Source organism: Apus apus, chromosome 5, assembly GCF_020740795.1.
Source record: "Apus apus isolate bApuApu2 chromosome 5, bApuApu2.pri.cur, whole genome shotgun sequence".
NCBI lineage: Eukaryota > Metazoa > Chordata > Aves > Apodiformes > Apodidae > Apus > Apus apus.
Window position 1 is genome coordinate 49,508,047 of NC_067286.1, and position 20,080 is coordinate 49,528,126.

General features: G+C 39.7%; 1 protein-coding gene across 1 annotated transcript in view; it reads left to right on the forward strand.

The window, feature by feature from the left end:
- The window catches only part of LOC127385855 (ras and Rab interactor 3-like), a 170,842-nt gene that overhangs the window by 86,364 nt on the left and 64,398 nt on the right, over positions 1-20,080 (forward strand). Inside the window, exons 14-18 of the mRNA XM_051622032.1 lie at positions 1,344-1,458; positions 3,150-3,262; positions 3,903-3,968; positions 5,768-5,917; positions 16,776-16,948. Of these exons, the coding sequence (XP_051477992.1) occupies positions 1,344-1,458; positions 3,150-3,262; positions 3,903-3,968; positions 5,768-5,917; positions 16,776-16,948 (617 nt within the window). The remainder of the gene's footprint in view (positions 1-1,343; positions 1,459-3,149; positions 3,263-3,902; positions 3,969-5,767; positions 5,918-16,775; positions 16,949-20,080) is intronic.

Consider the following 20,080-nt stretch of genomic DNA (forward strand, 5'->3'; position numbering starts at 1 on the left):
GCATATGGAAGAATTTTTGTTCATGAGCTTCTGACCTGCAAAATCCTTTTTGGGTGAAGAAAATCTCAACCTTCCTCAAATGTGTCAGGCATTTGCAAACTGCTTTATATTTATGCTTCCTCTCATGGAATATTGTGTTTTCTATAGCCTTTTTGCAACTTTCTGTGTAAGTTTTGCACTGTAAAGTAATCCAGTTTGCTCTTAACATAGACTGTGTTGCAGAAATTCCAACACCAGTCATTCATTTGGCTTGGCAAAATGGTGGCAAATCCACACATTAATTCAATGCCATATGTCTTTTACAAGGCCATGCTCCATACATTGCTTCCATTTCTAGGTATCTCTTTCACAAAGGAGAGATGTGCTCATCAAGGCTGAAACACAGCTTATTTTAAGAGGCAGCCAGGCCTTAATACCTCACTACCACTTGCAGCCGGACAATCATGCCCACTTCTGTTTCTGAGTCACACCTTGCCCCTGAGAATAAGGTTTGTGAGTGGATTCCTAAAGTACACCTTTCTCTGGTGTCCAGTTTTCCTCATGTAAGACACTATTTCAAGAAAGCTATTTCAAGAAACTATTTCAAGGAAACAACATAGAGCCTTAAAGACTTCTACCCTTAGCAGTCTCAACAGGGAGGCAGCTGCTTGTCCCTGATTCAGTCTTTTCACTCTCACCAGGCTATTTCCTTTTCAGCTGCCTCTTTTCTTGGTGCAGTTTCAGCCTTCTTTGGATGTTCCAGTTAAATAGTTCCCTGTCCTTTTCAAGAGCTCTGCTACAAGCTTCAGCCATTCTCCAAGCTCTTTTAAAGCTGCATCTGGACTCTCAGGGGACAATATAACCAGACTTCCTCACTTTGGGATTAGATCAGAGTCACACAAGAAACTGGTTCCTTCTTCATTTGTTGGGATAAAATAAGTTTTTATATTTTTGCTCCTATATCACAATATAAACTGGTTGCAGTCCTTTTAAGAACTGAACTAGAGACAACATTTCCATCCTTGGGAATTAAAAAAAAACCCAAAAACAAAACCACAACAAAGCATAGATGGGATTATGTCTGTGTTCCTCCTTAAGTGATCAGTATGTCCTCTTGGAAGTACAGAAAATTGAGCTTTTTGTTTGCTCATGAATGTTGAATAATATGACCCAAAGTACTTTTCCTTTTCACAGGGTTGGTTATAGACTGCTTATTCAATGATTATTTAATTTGCAGAACTACATAAGTATCTTGAGTCTAATCCTGTTAGGGTCCACAGCAGAAATCAGAGTATACCACAACTGCATTGGAATGAGGAGATTTTCCAAATATGATAGGTTAATCTTTTTTCCTTACTGTTCAGGTGACTGTGATTGGATACACCCTTGGGATTCCAGATGTGATCATGGGCATTACTTTTCTAGCTGCAGGAACAAGTGTCCCAGACTGCATGGCCAGCTTAATAGTAGCAAGACAAGGTACTGTGTCTGCTGAAGCATTACTGCAATCTTACATTCGTGCTCTGTGATTTGCTTCTTTCATACACACAAATTCTCAGTGCAATTCTATTATTTTATTATTTTTACTGTTTCAGTGCCTTGTTAAAAGGCAAAACACTTTGCTAACTACTGAAAAACAAAACAAAACAAATCCTCCTGTCCAGTTATATTTTGCTTGTTGGGACTGGGCAGTCTAAAAGGTCATTCAAAACTCAGATATCCCAAAGTAATATTAAAACTACATTGGAGAATATAAGCTTACCAGCATTTGTCCATGTAAAACTTGTACTGATTTCTAGACCTCTCAAACCCATGGAAGGGAAATGGTTTAAGAGGATCTGGCAGAAGTGATTTTGCTCCAGACATACCTCTTATCCAAATGTATACCTCTTTCCCATTGGGACATACGAAGAGTTGCACTTTGTAGTTTGAGGTAGGAGTAGTGCTGATAAATGTAATTTGATTGAAAATAATTATATTTTAAAAATATTTCATTTTCCAGGTTGTATAATTTGTTGTGTGTAAGAAAATCTCACAAAAAGCAGTACAAAAAAGTATTCAGGATTCTTATGGAACCACCTTCTTAGTAAATTAATTTTCCATATGTAGTATTAAAGTGAACAGATTTTTGCAAGAACAGAAGGAAGACACGTTAGGTTTTTTAATGAACAGACTGCTTCTTTAGATTAGTTCTTCTTTGGCATTAGGCAAAGCTACTGTAGGAATTTTTTCCTTTGAAAATGAAGGTAAGCACTAGCTTGACAAAAACCAGCCTCATTCTTTCAAAGACAGCAGAGGGATTTTGCACTGCTTGGATTCAGGAGTGGTGTTTACTGACAAATATTTAAAAAGTAGAGATGGACACTACCATAGCATGGATCCAAAGCACAGCCTTTCTTTCAACAGCTTCCTGCAAGAAGGAACTGTACTTGTAGTGTGGTAGTGTCTATCTCCACTCTGTGTACTCTCAAAGTACTCTCATTTACTTCAGAGTTCCTTTTATTTTCCAGTATTCACTTTGTGGAAGTGATTAAATAGTTAGGACGATGCCTAAGAGAAATTAGCAGGGGCAGAGAAGAGTTCTGCCTTCCTCACATCCGTTGACACTGGTGCAGAATGAGATGCCAGCCAGAGATGAGCATTAGGACTAGATTTTGAATAATGCTTAGGGATTTCACCACCATTCACATTTTTTTCCCTTTCCTATAGCATTTTATTGTTCCTGAAGAGAAATTTTGCTGATTAAGACCTGCAGAAGTACTTAATATCTTTGACTACCATCTGGTTGGGTTCTTTTCAGGATCACTTTTCATCATTCACATGGGATAAAGGCCACGTGTCCACATACTAAATCCAGTACATAATCTCCAGCTTCCCTGTGGCTGCAGACTACATACAACAGGAGTTGTTTTTTTAAAATTGACATTGAACTCAGATGCTGAATGGATACCATGCACCCAGTAAAAGCTCTTCAAGACATAAGGAAGATGTAGTTGGAGTGAGCAATTCTTTGCACACTTTTTTCAGAAGTCACGCAAATATTATGGAAGTTGTCTTCCTACCTCAGATACTCTGGCCAGTTCCAGGGGACTTGGATCACTGCAGATCATTCCCCTTTAGTTTCCTCTAGTACACAGAGTAATGGTCCTATGCTTTTTTTTTCTCTGCAGGCCTTGGTGACATGGCAGTATCCAACACAATAGGGAGCAATGTCTTTGACATTCTGGTGGGCCTTGGGGTTCCATGGGGTTTGCAGACCATGGCGATTGATTCTGGATCAACTGTATGTATACTTGGAAAATCTTTGAGTTTTAATTTTTGTCTGTTTACATAAAATAATCCTAGAAATAAAGCATGCAAATTTTTAAAAAGATAACAAAACCTGAGCAACCCGCTGAGCATGTTATTGGTTACTAAACAAGATGGTGTTTCTTTGCCAAGGAATCAGGAGTTAAGGAAATTCTTCTATAAGCTGCAATTAATTCCTAATTTGTCAACGGAAGTATGTTATACTGTAGAGCAGCTAAATAGTGCCAGTGATATCTGTTCATGGCTCTGTCATTTTTTCACTGCACAGCTTTAAGCACATCTAGCTATCTCACTGTACCTTAGGGTCTTGGTCTGCAAAAATGAGAACAACAGCATATCTCTCTCTGCTGAGGATCCTTTAACATAAAATCAATTTTTAATGCTGATTATTATTTTTAATGGAGATGGTATTGTTTATACATTTGTTTTGATTCCTTAATCTTCCCATTCTTCATTATGATAAATCTGCCATGAATTTGCATAGTTTAAAATGTATAAGTCAGTCACTATTCAAAACAGAAGGAGGACCATAAATCAGTAAATTGATTTCTGATCTCCAAAGTACAGTAATTATATGCTGAGCACTTTAAGGGTCTCTTCTCTAATTCCCACAGGTTAAGATAAACAGCAAAGGACTGGTCTATTCAGTTGCACTTTTGCTAGGATCTGTGGCACTTACTGTAAGTATTTGAGGGTCTTCAAGTATTCCTGTTGCAAAATACTTATTTGGTATTTGAATGTTGTAGGTGGACAAAATGGAAATAATTATCCCCAAAGCATAGATTCTTGTAAAGTGTCTTTCTTCTAGCAATGCCATGAGTCAAAGAGCTACAATTTTCCTCACTGAGGACTGAAATCTGACATTGGGTGCAAGAGATGCTGGATACATGTAGGTCCCATTGATTTCAGTGGCAGTGTTGAAAGTGTGGGATCCAACAATACTTCTGGGCTCCTTTGTCCAGCTATGTGCCCTAGGCCTGTCTCTGTGTCGGGACAAGACCCAAGTATGCTTCATCACCCTTTGCCCATGTCTCTGTTTTCCAAAACCATCCTGAACTTAACAAGTGCTGTAGCCAAAACCCTGATGAAGACTAGTCTGTGAGATCTGTGAACCTCAGGACTTTTACTAGGCATGCTAAATAACATTCAGCATAAGACACTTTGTTACCCTTGTAACACATGACTTGTTAAGTTGAAACAATAATTCTGTTTTAAAAGTCAGTTTTGCTGGTACTTAAGGTCTGATCCCGCTTACTCCAGGTAGCCCTCTGTGGGAAGAATCAAATCCCAAAGGTATAAAAATACTCACACTAACATCTTTCACTGATTGCCTGTGGAGGCCCTGTAGAGGTTCTGTAGAGGAGGGGATCATCACTGGAGATTTCACACTGTTGCATGGACTAGGTCTTTAAAAACTCCACATCACCCGTGCACACCTTCAGTGATGGAATGACCAGGGCTGTTCACTCTGCCATTAACTTCCTGATGCACCTAATTTGTGAGCTGTGGGAACCTGTTTTTTTCTTATCATTATCTCCAGTTCTGCTGTACTGCATGGTGCCTGGGAAACAACAAAATGTGCTGTAGATGTTTGTATCTAATGTTGCTGCATGTGTATTGGAGATCAGCACTTTGGACAAAAATGGGAGGATTATGCAGATGTGTTACTATGCTAGGTGTTCACATTTTTCTGAAATGAGTCTTTCCATACCAGAAGCCATATCACCTGAGTTTGAAGCATCTATTATTGTCTCATTTGTTCTGCTGGCTACTCTGATTCACACAGATTCTCCCAGAAAAACTCAGAATTTTGGGCAAAACAAATAATAACTGAGAGGCACTCAACAGCACTGAAAATAGATGCCTTTCTGAGGATTTCATTGCTTTGCTACCTGTAACTTGTAACTCCCATTAGTTCTGGAGCTGAGCAAAACATCAAATAAAGCACCTCTTCTGCAGCTGTTGCAAGAATGAACATTAATTAGGTGCTGTTGTATTACTGGGACCTAAGGAGACCACTGGAAGGAGAGGCATCCATGTGTAGTTCAGTGCATTCCTTTAGCTCATACTGGGTCAGTGAATGAGTGTTGACTCTCTAGAATGTGTCCCATGTACTGAAACTGAGCAACTAGGGCCTATGTCTCACTTACATGAAGAACTTGTGAAGGAGCCTTGAAGTGGGCTCATTTAGTATTTTGTAGGAGGATCTTAGGACAACTGAGAGTCAGACCAGAGTCTGAGTTCTTAGTTTGGGCTTTTATATTTGTTTTCTTGATCAGGAAAACATATATTGCTTTTTCAATCTATAAAAATACTGAGCATGTATTTTTATCTTCATCCAGGATCATCTTCAAAAGACTAATTTATAGCTTATAATATTAATTATAATAACAATAAAAGATATAATAATAGTAATAATAATAATAATTTCAAAAAGTCTCCTCTGGGCTTACTTAACTAACGTTTTGTTTGCTTGCAGGTGTTTGGAATCCATGTAAATAAGTGGAAACTTGACAGGAAGTTAGGCATCTACGTGTTGTTTCTTTATGCTGTTTTCCTGTGTTTCTCTATATTGATAGAGTTTAACGTCTTCACCTTTGTCAACTTCCCTATGTGCCGAGAAGAACTTTAAACGACAGCAAGGAGAGAGACTGAAGTTCTTCTGATTACATGTGCTGTAAATGACAGCAGGCATTTCACATTTCTACTTTCTTTCCATCAGTAATTTGAGTGTCATTCCTGCTTCATCAGCTAACAAGCACTTTTACCTGTGTGGAAGGAAAGCGTATCTTTCTTTCAACATGCTAGCTCGAGGCAACCAAAGCATTTTCCTCCTCTTTGGATATTGCTGCTCAGTCATAAAGCTGTATGGATCTTATGCAGAACTCTAAAATTACTTATTTCTGGGACATTCTATTGTGGTTTTCATTCTCCTTTTGCAGACAATCAACCACCACTACTAAGGTTATCAAGAGGACAGGAGAAAAATCTTTATAGTTCTTTTGGGTTTGACATTTACTTTCCATGGAAGAGTAAGAGGCAAGTTCAGAACTTTTCTTGGCTCAGTCAAAATATCTCAACTACCGGACCTGAAAGTCCAAGGCACATACTATGGCATGCACTGTTGAGGACATCATTTCCCCCTTCAAGTACTCTGCTTACAGAGGAGCTGCACTGACAGTTGCTGATGGCAGTGTTGAATATTTGTCACTATTTTTAATGAACGTGAGCGATGTGGCAGAGAAAGAAGAGGAAATGGTTGTATGTTGTATCACTTGTGATGATGCACACTAAAAGTCAGAGTATCTGCATATTGAAGAAGAGAATTACATGCAGAAATTCATACTTGAAAAATATGTTTTACCATTAATAAGGAATGTTGTATAAATAACTACAAACTAACATTTGTGGAATATTACACCACAAGAAAAACTTTGCTTGGCCCTTGTAAGCCTATTGTGTAAATTTAGAAGAAACTTAACAAATAAAATATAACTGGGTGCTCAGTAACTATCAGTTGTTGTTATCAGCTGAGGGTAGTATCTGAACAGAATACAGACTTTCTGACACCAAAACCCACCCTCCTTGTGATTTGATTTGATGGGTGGGGGGAAGAAGCTTATTTCATCAGACAAGAAGCTGGTGTATTCTTCTCCATTTTTTATTTATTCTCAGAAGCTTAATGAAGATGAGTGTCTGACACAGAGCAATGCAGATAAGAAACTCCTAGACAAAAGCAAGTCTGTCAAGAGAATGTGATCCTTGTTTTGATTGCATGCAAGTTTTGAAGCATGATATACTTTTTTTAACCCCCCCGTAGAAGCCACATTTTTATATCCTTTCCACCAGCATAAATCTGATATAAGGAATTACTTGGAATGTAATTGACAGCAAGATCTGGCCCGGAGTATTAAAAGCAATGGGTTACATTCCACATTGTAGCAGTCATGTGATTGCAAATCACAGGGACAGCGTCTTTTGAATTGATACTAAACTTGGAAAATACTTTAAAGCTAGATGTGAATGATCACATATAGTTTCTAAAGAAGCACAGTTGACTTTATACATAGATTTTTAAAATTTTTTAACGTTTATAAACTGAAAGAAATCTATCAACTAACAGTTTATGCATTTTTAAATATAGTAATATTTTGCACTTAAGACTATATATAAAAAAATCCCACTATGATGTCCATCAATGAGAAGAAAAAACCACAACACCTTAGTAAATAAGCACTAAATCAGAAAGCTCCTTATTTTGACATGTATGACAATTCTATTCAGCCAGCCCACATGTAGAATACTGTTTACACAAGTAATGTGTTTACAATTAAGGCTATTTTTAAATTATTTTGGTACAAATTAAGGAGTGTACTCTACTGTTGAATTTTTTTTTTTTTTTTTTTTTATGAATTGGATCCTTCCAAGGTATTCCTAAGGAAAAAAAAGCAACACATTTGTTATTTGCTTTACACTCTGTTACAAATATCAGTATTAGTATCCATTTAGGGTTTTTCACCTTAATTAAGTAGTTATGTAGTTAACCTAGTCAGTCCTAGAGGTGGCAACGAGTAGAGCGTTATTAAAATGTTCTACTGTGTAAGCAGGCATGACAATGAACACATTTGATCTCCAGTATGCTGGTGACCTCATTTCCAGACATTCATTTTTGCTGTGGTGTAAAGCTGAGGAGATGAAGTTCATGTTCACCTTGATGAGTCTTCTGTTGCAGAAAGGCTGTGAAGATGAAGCACATGGTGTGCCATGGTAGGAGGATCCCTCTCTAGTCTTAATCTCATCCCTGCAACCTTTCAGAAGGACAGTTTTGCTGCTTAAAATCTTGTGGTGGCTTAGATATGAGGCTGAAAGGAGCAGAGAGAGAAGCTGAGTAAATGGTTTTTCTCCATGCGCTGCTGTTGGATGGACTTGGAGTAGAATGGGACAATTGTCCACCAACAGCTCTCTGCTGGACGCTTCTACACCACCGACCGCTGGGACAGCTCTACACAGATCTGTGGCAGATGGCACGTGGTTCTCCCTGTGCCTGACCGCCCTGCCCCCTGGCACAGTGCTGCTCCTCCCTGCCACCCACCAAGCTCTGCAGGGCCTCGAACGTGGGTGGGGGCTCTGCACACCACCATGGGGGGCTCTGAGTACCTGGCAGCTCTGGAGCCAGAGAGAGGCCCACCAGCAAGCTCATTCCTGCTCTGCCTGCAGTACCCAGGACATGATGGGGAGAAGGCGGAGATGGGCAGGCAGGGGGAATGAGTGGCTGGGGAGGTGGGAAGGGGAAGCTGAACAGCTGAGTACTGCCTGGCAGGACAGCCTGCTGTTTTGTTATACAAGTCTTGCTGTTTTCAAATACAAAAATTAAAATTTTGGCCAGCTAGCATGCAGGTGGGACTGAAGGTGGTGGGGAGAACTACAGGAGGGTTTTGCTTGGGAAGCTGGGAAGCAGGTGGCCACCCTGCTGCAGGGAGGACTGGTAGCACGGTGCTGTGTGGCAGGGGGTAGCAGTACAGTGCCACCTGCAAGACCCTATGGAGTTGTCCTGGTGGAGTCAGCAGTGTAGAAAAATCTGGTGGAGAGTTGGTGGTGGACAGTTGTTCTAGACCCCTAGCTGCCTCCAAGCAAACATTTACTCTTCTGTGCACAGTTCGGGCAGCTCAGTTGTCTTTACACTGATGAAGAGTAGTTCCAAAAATCGGTTTTGAATGCCTAGTGATCAGCTGAGTTGACAGTGATGAGGGCATTAATGTTTACAGTGCTAGACTTAGCAAATTGTACTGTACCTTCATAGTTCTGAGTCAGGCAAACTTAGAAGACTAGGGGCACCAGTTTGTTCTGTAGCAAATATGCCCAAATGTGCATGAAATCGTGTTTGCTAATGCCATGAGTCCTTCAGGTATCATTTAGAATTATTCTGCCTAAATTGAATATCAGCTGCTCCAGAAAACCACAGTGTTCTGTTGCAGCAAGAAACAGTCTCAGAATGTAATGCTGACCTTAAATTGCATGGCCAGTCCTGTCATCTATAACCCTCCTTAAAACATAGACCCACTTCAGGACATCTAATATTGAATTCTAATGCTGCATTACATGAGGTGGTCTCATATGCATCTTCTGCTGAGACAGGTAACATGCTATGCTTATGATTATAAATAACATTGGTACAATTTTCCTCTGACACCACCACATGACCAGGAATGCATTGTTTGCCAAAGAATTGCTAGATGCTGTATCAAGGCCTTGATGACACATCATCATATGAAGTAGTTTAAAGAGTCCCTATGTAGTTGTTATCCATATGCTAAAATAAGTACAGATGGCATAGACCAAACCATGCAGATAAACTGAATGGCCTGAGAAAGGTCTGATTGACAGATTGTTGTATGTCAGGTAAACCCACATCAGAATGTATCAGTAATTCAGGAGGCTATTGCCAAGTAATAGCAGACTAGTGCCTTTCACGTGTATAAAAAATAATAAAAAAAAATAATTATTTGCTTATATGATCAGGAAACCACTACAGTTTTTTTTTTTGCCATTTTCCAATCGAGAAAAGGAGTGATTTGTGCTTGGCTCTCTGCAATTAGTACAGTTCTCTATTGCAGCTGTTCAGATTGTGTCTGTAAAATTTTGTAGCCATTTGGTTGTACAAACTATTGCAAAAGTTACCTGGCTGAGTTTGGAGTGTGTGTCACAATGTCATCTAAGTTAATGTTCAGTTTGAGAGTGAAAAGAAAGCTGGTGAATGTGAGAGGGAAAACTGTTCCTATGATCTGAAAATACTAACACTGAAAAATAATGCAACTCAGAAAAAGCTATCCCATATCCAGCAAAGCTTAACTTCAACAGGCTTGATTCCATGCTTAAAGCTAAGCACATATCCAAGTGCCTTGCTGGATTGTGTCCTAAGGTGACAGCGGAGCATAGTTTCTGTGTTTTCTACCATACTCTGATCTTTTAATACTCGATTTGTTTTGTAGTGTAAGAATTTTCTTTCTTTCTCAAATTAAAATGTTTGGCCAGAATCTGCAGACATCTGCTCTGCTGATACCACTTTGAATTTCCACTCCTGTAAATAAGAGAACAGGTTCTTTGTCTCAGACTTCAAAACTCTGCATCTGCCATGCTGGACCAGCAGGATCAAAACTGAATTGCAGCCGGCCAAGGAGAGCTTCTAGCAGCTCTTTTCCACTGCAGTTCCAGTGGAGTAGCACAAGCTCACACAGACCCACAGCGTGCAGGGCTGTCTGTGCTGAGCAAGTGAGATTGTTTCCATTGAGTTCAACAGTTTTTGATTTCATTTATTTACCATAACAATTGTGCTACATTTTAAGGTATTGCCTGAGTAAATATTTCAGTTTCAGGATCTACACGTCTAAATCTAAAACGCTACACTTATGGTTATCTTAATGACTATTTGATAATCTAAGGGCTGCTCTCCAGACTAAAGTCTAGCCTAGAACAACAGTTTCAGTCTTCCCAACAGGTACAGCACAGTCAGCCATCTTTCTCCTGGCTCAGTCATTGGCGTGCCAATTTTATTTTCTTTCTACATGCTTGCTGCAGCTGTAACAAACATCTTGAGTTTCTGAGTTTAGATTATATTGTAAACATTCTGTCAACATATAAACAAATGGAAAAGGTCTTTACTAGTCTAATGGCTAGCAATTATAGCCAGTATTCTATTCTGTCTCTGACTTCCTTTGTGATTGTGCATTAATTACACACACTTGTTTCTATTATGTGTTTGCTCTAGTTGCACAAATCCCTCATGAGTTTTGTTGTCTTCCTTGGATTTCTTGCAATTGCAATGCCATTTATTTGCATCCTACAGTTAGTTCTTTTTGGTAGAGTGCTTTAAGCTTTGCAAATACTGCCTGATTATTCAGGCTAAGGAAAGATTAGACCTAATGTAATATGAAACAGACACTAAAATAACACTGATAATCAGATGAAACCAAAGAATCTTCCTAATTGAAATGCATCACCTTGAGCATAATGTTCTGTCATTGCAAGCTTCAGTTCTCTCAGTTATTTGCGTTCAAGCACTCAGAAGAAAATGTCTGCAGCTTGTGCATTTACTACACAATTTCCTTTCAATTTCTTTGAGTCTGAACTCCAGATATTTTTATTTTTATTTTTATTTTTTTTTGGTGATGAGATATATATGATGGTTGCACAGTTAAATTAAAGGATTTAGATCCAGCAGTTCTGTACCAAACCCTTTATTATTCCCCTGAATTATTTTGAACACTCCGTATCTAAATGACTGATTTTCTGCTGAAGGATGTCGTTCAAGTGGTGTTCATTTGAGTTTCTGATGTCCTGTGTACATGTTTAAAAACCTCCTTTTGAAAAACTTGAGCATACACTTTTCTCACTTTTCCCCTGGTGTGGGGTCCTGATGTTTTCTCCCCAGAGAGAGCTGTGAAATCCTATACATCCCTGTCCTGAAAGGTGAGATACATGTAGCTCCTTCTCCCCAGGCTGAGATGTGCAGTGTTTGTGGCAGTTTGTACGTCACATTGCTCTGCTTGCTGCTGTACTTCATCCAGTGCACAGTCTGAAGGAAATTAATGGCTATGGGAAACTAATGCCATTTGGGTATTTTCTTACAAGAGTGACCAGTTTGAATTTAATTCCATTTGTTTTTCTTCTTTACTTGCACAAAGAATGTAAGTGATCCTTGTCATCTTCTTACCAAGATGATCTCGGTAAACTTGAAAGACAAACCTAAAGGTTGATTTATAGCAATAGGGAATTATGACAAAATCTAAAGGTATCAGAACATATCAAAACCAGACAGGTGTAATCTCTAGAAAGATTAATACCAACTGAGATGCTTCCTTTCAGATGGTTTTTACAGCAAGAATATGGCCTTCATCCGTATACCAGTTGTGTGTGCAAAGAACACTGGTAGATCTGCTTCCCCAGCAGCACCTGTGTTTCAAATGGCTGAAACTGCATCAAAGTTACCACCAAATTCTTGCCTTCATGTTCATGGGAGTGGTGCCAGTGCTCATTAATGCCCTGCTAGCTGGCCCAAATTAGTATCAGTGGAACTGAGAGTGGAAATTGGCTCTCACCTTCTCCTCCATTGCAAGAAAGTATTTGAAGTAACTCATGATCACTGAAAAAACTTCCGAACCTTTTAAGATTCCCTGTGTTTCATACTTGCAGACATTTGCAGTGCACCCTTAGGAGGTGCAGTACCTCTTTAAATATTATGAACACTTTCTAGAACTGATTACTTTGAAAACAGAAAGGGATGGGTTTGTAAACTGTAAATAACAGAAATCTATTTATCATGTTATTTATTTTTTCAATGACTGTGACCTTATGCACTGTGAATGCTCTGTGATATGGGGTCCTTTGTACAAATAAATATGTCATGAAATCCAAATGGATTTAATGTGATAATTTGTTACAAAATGTGGGCATGATATTTGATTATTTTTGTTGTGAAAAATTTAAAAAATAGTTAATTCAGCATTTATAAAATATTATAGCAGTCAGTATTGTTATGCACTATATAAAAATATGTACACTATAAATAAATTCTATAAACAACTAGAGTGTTTGCTGCTTTTTTTCTCAGATGATGAGATGTAAAACCTTCTCATATTTATTGTTGAAAATCCAAAATTTCAGGACTCAACTAGAATACGTGCCTGCACTTTCTTGGTGAGATTTGGACCCTGCTGAAGTCCATGACAGAATGCCCACATTTTCATTTATTCCAAGGAGTGTGACCTGGATCAAGCCATTATTTGGGTTAAGTGTATCAGTGTGATTTGCAGCAATTCTGAAACACACAATTTGCTCTTTTGGGACTAGAAATGTGATTTGCTGAGAACACAGATTGCTCTACTGAGGCACTGATCCAGAAGCAATTACAGCAGTCTCAGAAACATCTTGATCAACAGTGTTCTGGCTGCTTCATCCCGCTTTATAGTGATGTCCAGCAGGTTCACACTCAGTGTTAAAACAAAGCTTGACCTTATTTTTCTTAACCACGATGCATGCTTTTGGAATCCCTATTGCTGTATAAACCTGTCATTAGCTACTGTGGGTGTTGTGCATCTACAGAAGAGTCCTAGTGAAGTGGAGAAAAGGGATATCCTGCATTCCTGGGCTTTTGCGTCAGCGTTCATTCTTTGGTGTGTGCTAGGCTAACTTCTTCTAAGCTGGGGAAAGGAAAAAATTCCTTCTCACACACAGAATGAACTTTAAAAAATAAAAACCTGAATGTGGAAAGTACCTCTTTTAACCCCTCACAGGTCTGACATGAAAAGCCATTGTGATCTGTTATGTAACAGACTCTATAAAAGGCAAATAATCTATGGATTAGTGACACAATAAGCCTGACAATTCCTCTGGGCTCTGTCATGTGTCGTATTATTGATGCAGCCACTTCCTACTGTATGGAAAGCAGAACTGCTGTATAATCTGTGCATATGCTGAAAGCACTTTATTGTAGCCAAAGTGTTCATTGTACTTAGGGACTTCACTCTAAGCCATTTTTAAATGGCTTAAACCTTTCCAACTCTAAACCTTTCCAACTTAGCTGCATAAAAATAAAAAAAGGGCTGCAACGTACTGTGGCTTAACATGGAAAGGGTGAATCCACCCTAGAAAAGACAAGAATTCCCCTGTTCAGCTTGTATCTGTCACAGAGAAGTGTCTTTTTTGTAGTAAATTGATAGTATTTTGTCATGTATCTTTTGTATAATTGTTTATTTCCAAAGCCTGATACTAAAACACAACGTCACACATTCCAAACCTGTAAAATCTCTGGCTTGAAAAAACACTCAACAAAGCTCAGAGAGAATTTCTTCTGTTAAAATTTGTCTTAATTTTAATATTTTAAAGATTTTACACAAGTACTTAACTGTGTTGCAGAAATACTAAATATTTTGCAGAAATATGAGAATTTTTTTCATAAAGTTTGGTCAATATCTTTAACAAAACTAATTTCAAAATTTCAAATTTCTGACACTCTGCATTCTTTAAATTGTGAAAGATTTCACAAACAAAACCCCCCGAATGTAGCTTCTCTCAAATAACATGAAACTGAAATAGCACCGCAAGACTGGATTTTTGTATTCTGCATTTTTGCCATTTTTTCCTGGGTCTGTTTAATTAGTCCTTTTGTTTCTTCTTCCCCAACACCACCTTTGAAAATGCCTAACACCCTCTGAAAACTGATACTCTGCATTTGCAAAACCTTATGTCTTTGCCTAGGATGGCTGCTTATTTGTGTGAACACAGATTTCCCCCATCTGGGCAGGTCCAGCCACAGCTTCACCATTTTTTTTCTCAGCAAACTCATTTTCCAGCAAAGCAAGGGTAAACCCTGAGTGTGCCTGGTCCCTGCAGAACTGCAGTGGAGGGAAATGAAAACCTGGAGTAGAGTTGAATTTGTGTGATGCATCTGGGATATTGTTCTTAAGCCAATACCCAAGGTGCATTTCAAAGGTGTCCAGTCAGTGAAAAATCTAGATCATATTTTCTTCATGGACCTCTATTTCCAGAACCAACAGAAGGATTCAGAACTGAGATTTGACAAGCCTGCAGTGAGGGATGAGTAAAATACCAGCCAACCACTTTGTCTAAGAGGACTAAATTTGTCATTGGATGAGTTCATCATCTTCTGAAAATGACTACATGAGTTGGACCAAGGAGCTCCTTAATTTAGCAGAAAAGAGCATTATTACGTACTTTAGCTGAAAAATTAAAATTAGACAAAGCAAAAAAAAATAAGCTGTGTATTTAAGTAATATCAACAATCAAGCACTAAGACACATTATGTAGAAGGGTGTTGAAGTCAGGCTTTTTGACTTCCTAAGATAAATGATCTGAGGGCTGGAGCACCTCTCTTACGAGGACAGGCTGAGGGAGTTGGGGTTGTTCAGCCTGAAGTAGAGAAGGCTCTGGGGGGACCCACAGTGCCCTTCCAGTACCTGAAGGGGGCCTACAGGAAAGCTGGGGAGGGGCTTTTTACAGGGGCTTGCAGTGTGAGGACAAGGGTTAATGAAGAGAGACTTAGGTTAGAGATCAGGTGTAAATTCCTCAGTGTAAGGGTGGTGAGACACTGGAACAGGCTGCCCAGGGATGTTGTGGGGGCTCCATCCCTGGAGGTGTTCAAGGGCAGGTTGGATGGGGCTCTGAGCAGCCTGTTCTAGTGGAAGGTGTCCCTGCACATGCAGGGGAGTTGGAACTCAATCTTTAATGTCCCTTCTGACTCAAAAAAATCTGTGATTCTGTGATTAATCCTTCTAAAAGCTAAAAGTTTAATCTTCTAATGTGAACAGAAGTTACAAGCTTCATTAAAAAAATCCCTGAGTAAAGTTTGTCTTGTGTTACACAGAAGGTGTGACTTGATGATTGTGAAGGTCCCTCTGACTCTCCCTATCTTGGTGCCAGCAGAATTGGCTCTGTGATCTACACTGAGGTCTAGTTTCCTTTGTGTGGATACAGTGGCTGCTACCTAGCACATCTAGTTCCCCCATGGGCTGCATGGCATACTTACTCTTAGAAAGCTGGGAAATTCCTTCTAAAGACAAAAGGGGCAAAATGTTGCCTTTGGCTCTCTCTCCATTCCATGCAATGGCTTTTCTCTGCCTCTGCTTCATACTTCTGCCTTATTTTTCCCTGTATGCATTCTTCTAATATCAAATATTTCCAGAACAACAGGGCTGCCAAATAGGAGTGCCACCAGCCCTGTCTCACAGCGCTCCACAGTCAGTCCCCAGCCTTCACAGCTGGTCTGTATTCAGCTGGGTTTCCAGTACAGCAAACATTACTCAACCACTTAAGTAAGTCCAGGTCAAATGTGCTATGAGAGTGACTGGAGCTTCACAGCATGGATAGCTGTTCATTTACAAGCAGTCTTAAAACCTTACCATTAGTTTTTGCTGTGACTGGGAAATTTTTTGCAAAGCTGTCCTCTGCCAGTGTTAGACATTTCATTTTCTCAGGTCCTGTGTAAATATAAAGGTTTCCAAGCTCCATCTGGTTCCAGTTACTCAAGCAATAGAAATACACATGCTTCAGGAATTTGCAGACGGAGACTTAATGCTTTGCTGCCTTATAAAATCCTTTACAAAGTTCACCATGCTCTGTTGCCTCCTGATATACCTGTAGTCTGTAAAACATCGTCCCCCAGACTTACTTAAGTTAGAGAAACAAACAAGCTGATAGTCTCAGTCCCTTCTTTCCAATAAGGTTAACCTGCTTTCACGACTAAATATGGCTTTGTAACACACCCGCACACACACACACACACCCTTGACCACCAAAGACTGCCTCTTCCTGAAATCCCCCGTTCATATAAATACAGGAAGTAGAAATAAGAGAGGCTAAAATCAGACCTTCTTGGTAGTTGGCTTTCATTTCAGTGCTTGTTTAGTCCTCTGTCCTCCGATACTCCTGAGCCTGAAGCTGGTTTTAAACATCCTCCCCCTGCTGCCCCTTGAAATATCATCTTCAGTACAAAACCTGAGGATGTGGAGGTTCTGCTCAGCGATGGAAAGGAATTGCTTTGTTTACCAAGGAACTCTAAAGCCACTCTGAAAAAGAAAGTTGTCTTAAAGTGTGCTGTAATGATGAAAACATCAGCAGGAGACAAGGGAGCCAGGGATGACTCAGGGTAAGTCCTGAATCTTTAGTGACTGCTCATTTTTAATAACTGTAGCTCTCCTCTTCCTACTTAACAAAAAGCTCTGGGCTGCATTTGTGAGCTGGCTGCTGAGTTATCAGCTACACAGTTGCAATGATGTGGCATGATTGTACTGTAATTTACAGTATTTCCTTTAGCTAACATATTCCAGCTGAAAATAAACTGCAATGCCTTTATTTAACTTTTAATCTTAGCTAGTTAGGGAAGAAGAAGGATTCGTTCCAACCTTCAGTTTAGGGCAAAGGACAGAATAAGGGAGTTCTATGCTTTTGGAAATGTGACGAATCGTTTCTGGGAGGCTTGCTTTGTTTCTGCTGAAATGCTGAGAAATTGGTAAGGGCTCGTCCCTATGAGCTGATGGTCACTCCAGCTCCAGCATGCTAAGGTAGGCACAAATCCTGTCACAGATTCCCAGGAGACTTCAGGTGTGTGTTCTGTCAGAAAAAAAACTCCAGGCTTTCCTTGCTCTTGGCTGACAGACACTGCACTTTGCAGGATCAAGCCCCAAGAAAACATAATGGGAGAGAAAATTGGTTTTGACTGGGAGGACAATCAGCTGCTGGGATTCCAGGGTCAGGCTGGAGTCTTCCCAAGGCTTGGCTGTATCATAAAAAGCCTGTGCTGAAGCTGTGTTTCTGTTTCCTGCCGAAAACAATCAGGGGAAAATTACATAGCTACCGAAACCTTCAGTCACCCCACTTGGAAAAACATGTAATACCAGATACTGAGTGTTTCTTATCTGTCTGACACACTTAGAAAGCCTGTTTCCCACGAATAAAAGCTCCCAGATGTGTCTGTGATGGGTGGAGCAGAAGAAGCTGCAGAGGTGTATAGATAAGGGATATCTGCAGTATCAGTCCCCTTTGGCTTGGAGCACACTCATTCAAAACAGGAATAAGATTGTTGCTGACAGGCTCGTGTTTCACCATAGCACTGTTCCCAGATACACACACAGGGCTGCGGGATGGAGAGAGAACCCTGCATTACAGCTCTCACTGTTTTTGTTTTGTTCGGTTGTTCACAGTAAGTGGAACAATGACACTCCTGTTCCAAGGTACAACTCCTCAGTTCCGCTTCACGTTAAACACTGAGGGACAAGGATCACACAGTTGTAAGGAAAAAATGAAATAATCCAATCCCTGTAGACTGGTAAAAGGAACTTGATAATCAAAAGACTTTCCACTTTGCAGTTATCCCCTACATTTGTCATAGAGAAGATGCCAAGTACTGAGAGAATGGCACTGCTTATTTCCTTCTCAGGTTGTCTGAAGGGAGCCACATGGTTGCAAAGGTTTCCTTTCATTTTAGAATTGCAGGAAAAAATAAACAAGTCATAGAACCTGAATTTTTTACTGTAAATCAAGTGGTTGCAGGAGTATTGAAGCATGGATGGGCATGATGCATGATTCTTCAGAAGTTTGTGAGCATCTGAACAATTTAACAGAACAGCCTTTTGTTTCATTAACTGTCTTTATTTTCAATCTACCTCCCACTCATAAGAAGGGACGTAGATACTTAAAAAATCTGGTTTAGGTGTTTCTGCTTGCATGCCACGATATTGCTGAAGATCCTCAAAATCAAACTTCAGCATGCATAGCTCATGGCCTCCAACACATGACAGAGTTGGAAACACACCTAAATGACGTTTAGCTAGTTTTCTGTTATAGTCAAATTGGATTAGGTCCTACATTCACAAAGTGTGTATAGATAAGGTTGTTAGTTTTCAAAAGAGATGGTAACATAATGGCAAACTGCCAATGGAGAATTTGGACCTGATTTTAAAATTCTGTGCACGAAAACTGCTTGAACAATTGCTGAGATTGCACCTTCACCATAGTCTTCAGGTTATTAATTGAATGGGAAAGCCTACATGCACAGAAACTATGAAAATGCATGTTATCATAAAAGTATCCTAGCAACTTGGAAACTATCCACGCATCCGTTCCTAGGAACAACTGAAGCGACTGGTCTATTCTGCATGTAGCAAATCAATAAGGAGGTTTTGCTGACTTACACTTCCAAAATGGCAGAAAGACACTGGGGAGAAATCTGTCTTCAGAATAAGTAGCTCCTCCAAGAGGAATGTGGGAAGAAATGTAGCTAAGAGCTGGATAGAAATTAGTCTAATCAAATTCTTCCAAAACGTGTTGGGAAAGAAACTGGGAAATTTAAGCAGTAATTCTGACCTAGAGTCAAGCTAAGTCCTAGGAAAATTAGTAAGTGGTGAGATCACAAAACATCTGGAGAAATGTAGGCTGGCTGAGACCGTTAACCACAGTTTCATCAAAAGGTATATACCTTCATTACAACATCTGGCAAATGTATGGAGGAGATGATGAGGAGAGCAGACAGGAGCTGAGACAGAGACATAATATGCAAATATTAAATAGTCCTTTGGGATAATGGTTCAGGTAGCTGCTGTGGGTTACAGTGGTTCTCATTTCTGGGGCACCAAACTGCCTAATAAGTAATGATTGTGCATCTTTTTGGTGACAAGCCTTTTTTGGCACAAAAAACACCATCACAGTTGACAGTTTTCATGCAACGAATGTAAAGGTCAAGCACTGCAGGAATCTGGAAGCTGAACAACTGTTTTGATTATTTAGTCTGATCTCCAGTTTAGACTAGATGAGAGAAACACTTTGGGAAGCGCCCTATCCAACCCATGCAGTGATGGGAGCTTTTAGGTACTTGTTGGCCACAAAAGTTTTCTTATCAAATGGCTCTTCTACCCAGGCTACATAACTATCTCTGCAGTGGGGCAGATAAATCTAATACTGACATTTACAGGTTTGATTTTTTAAAACTCCCCAAGAGCCATCCTTTGTAAAGGACTTAATCTAAGCTGATTTGAGTAACTGGAACGAGTCCTGTTGGCCTCAGGAGATCTTGGAACAATGCAAAGTACTGCTCAAAGAAAACCTTAACCTAGAATGTGGGAGATGTGGTGTTTAAATGGGGAAGGGAGAGTTCAGGTAACTGGAAACAAGTCAGTGTCACCCAATCTCTTTACTGTCTGTCACACTCTAATAAGGAGTGCACTTCCCAGTCCCGAGGGATGGTGCTTCTTGGAAAGAAAATCTCTGTGCTCAGATACATTGC